An 899-nucleotide genomic window follows, 5' to 3' on the forward strand; every position below is an offset into this window, starting at 1 on the left:
ATAAGGTATCAACGCGGTACATAAAGGAGTCAAAGAACGCACATCCGCACTCCAGGTCGCACCGAACATATACGAAGGGTGGATCTATGCGTTGTGTAACAGAGCCTTTACGTTGCTATCTTAGATTGTTGGCGGAATTGTTATTTAAAACTTCTAAATAAGAAAATATCACGTAAAAGTTTTAAAGTAAGAAATAAAACCTTTCCGGATATTTGTACCCTTTAGTCGCCTTCTACGACACGCTGGGACCTACGGTGAGACTATTCTTAACCCGGTCTCACACGGATGCACATTGAGCTAAAAATGCACATCTATTTAATTACAGAAATAATACCACATGGTTCTATGGTGTATACTTAAAAACCGGAGCACTTTTTTATAAAATATAAAAATAGGAATAAAAAAAACATTTGAAAAGTAACATTCTTTATTATATAATTAAACTAAGAGTTTACAAATTATCTTTACAAAGATCGTTCAACTAAAAATTATATACTTATCAAAGTGTAAATAATTTTCTTTTCTGATTCTTTCAAGACTACTATATTACCTCCTAATTAATAAATCATGAATTCATTATTGTGAGAAGTTTATCCATTGTGTGCGGTGGAATTTTTAATTTATCCATATTACACATTAATTCCAACCAGTTTTGGCAAGGTAAGTTTTCGTTATACGGAATATCGTAAAAAGATACGTAAAGGGCAATCTTTCTCGCTATGTCTTCGACACAATTCACTTGCTTACCGAAAAGGTAAGATCTCAAATTGTCAAATAAAATCGGTTCCCACGCGTTAACTTTAAGCATGAGTTTTTGCATCAATGCCAAGCATGAATCTCCTGATATTAAATTGCTAACGCACGTCTGCTTCAATATATGACGACAAACAATTCTGAAC

The 899-nt window shown here is 33.4% G+C and overlaps 1 protein-coding gene across 1 annotated transcript in view; it reads right to left on the minus strand.

Annotated features, from left to right (window-relative positions):
• Positions 1 to 447: 447 nt before the first annotated feature.
• Positions 448 to 899, minus strand: part of LOC108734348 (anaphase-promoting complex subunit 1) — a 13934-nt gene continuing 13482 nt past the window's right edge. The window contains exon 22 of the mRNA XM_025973093.1: positions 448 to 837. Coding sequence (XP_025828878.1) covers positions 566 to 837 — 272 coding nt within the window. The 3' untranslated portion in view covers positions 448 to 565. The remainder of the gene's footprint in view (positions 838 to 899) is intronic.

The sequence above is a fragment of the Agrilus planipennis genome, unplaced genomic scaffold, assembly GCF_000699045.2.
Source record: "Agrilus planipennis isolate EAB-ADULT unplaced genomic scaffold, Apla_2.0 scaffold83, whole genome shotgun sequence".
Taxonomy (NCBI): Eukaryota; Metazoa; Arthropoda; class Insecta; order Coleoptera; family Buprestidae; genus Agrilus; species Agrilus planipennis.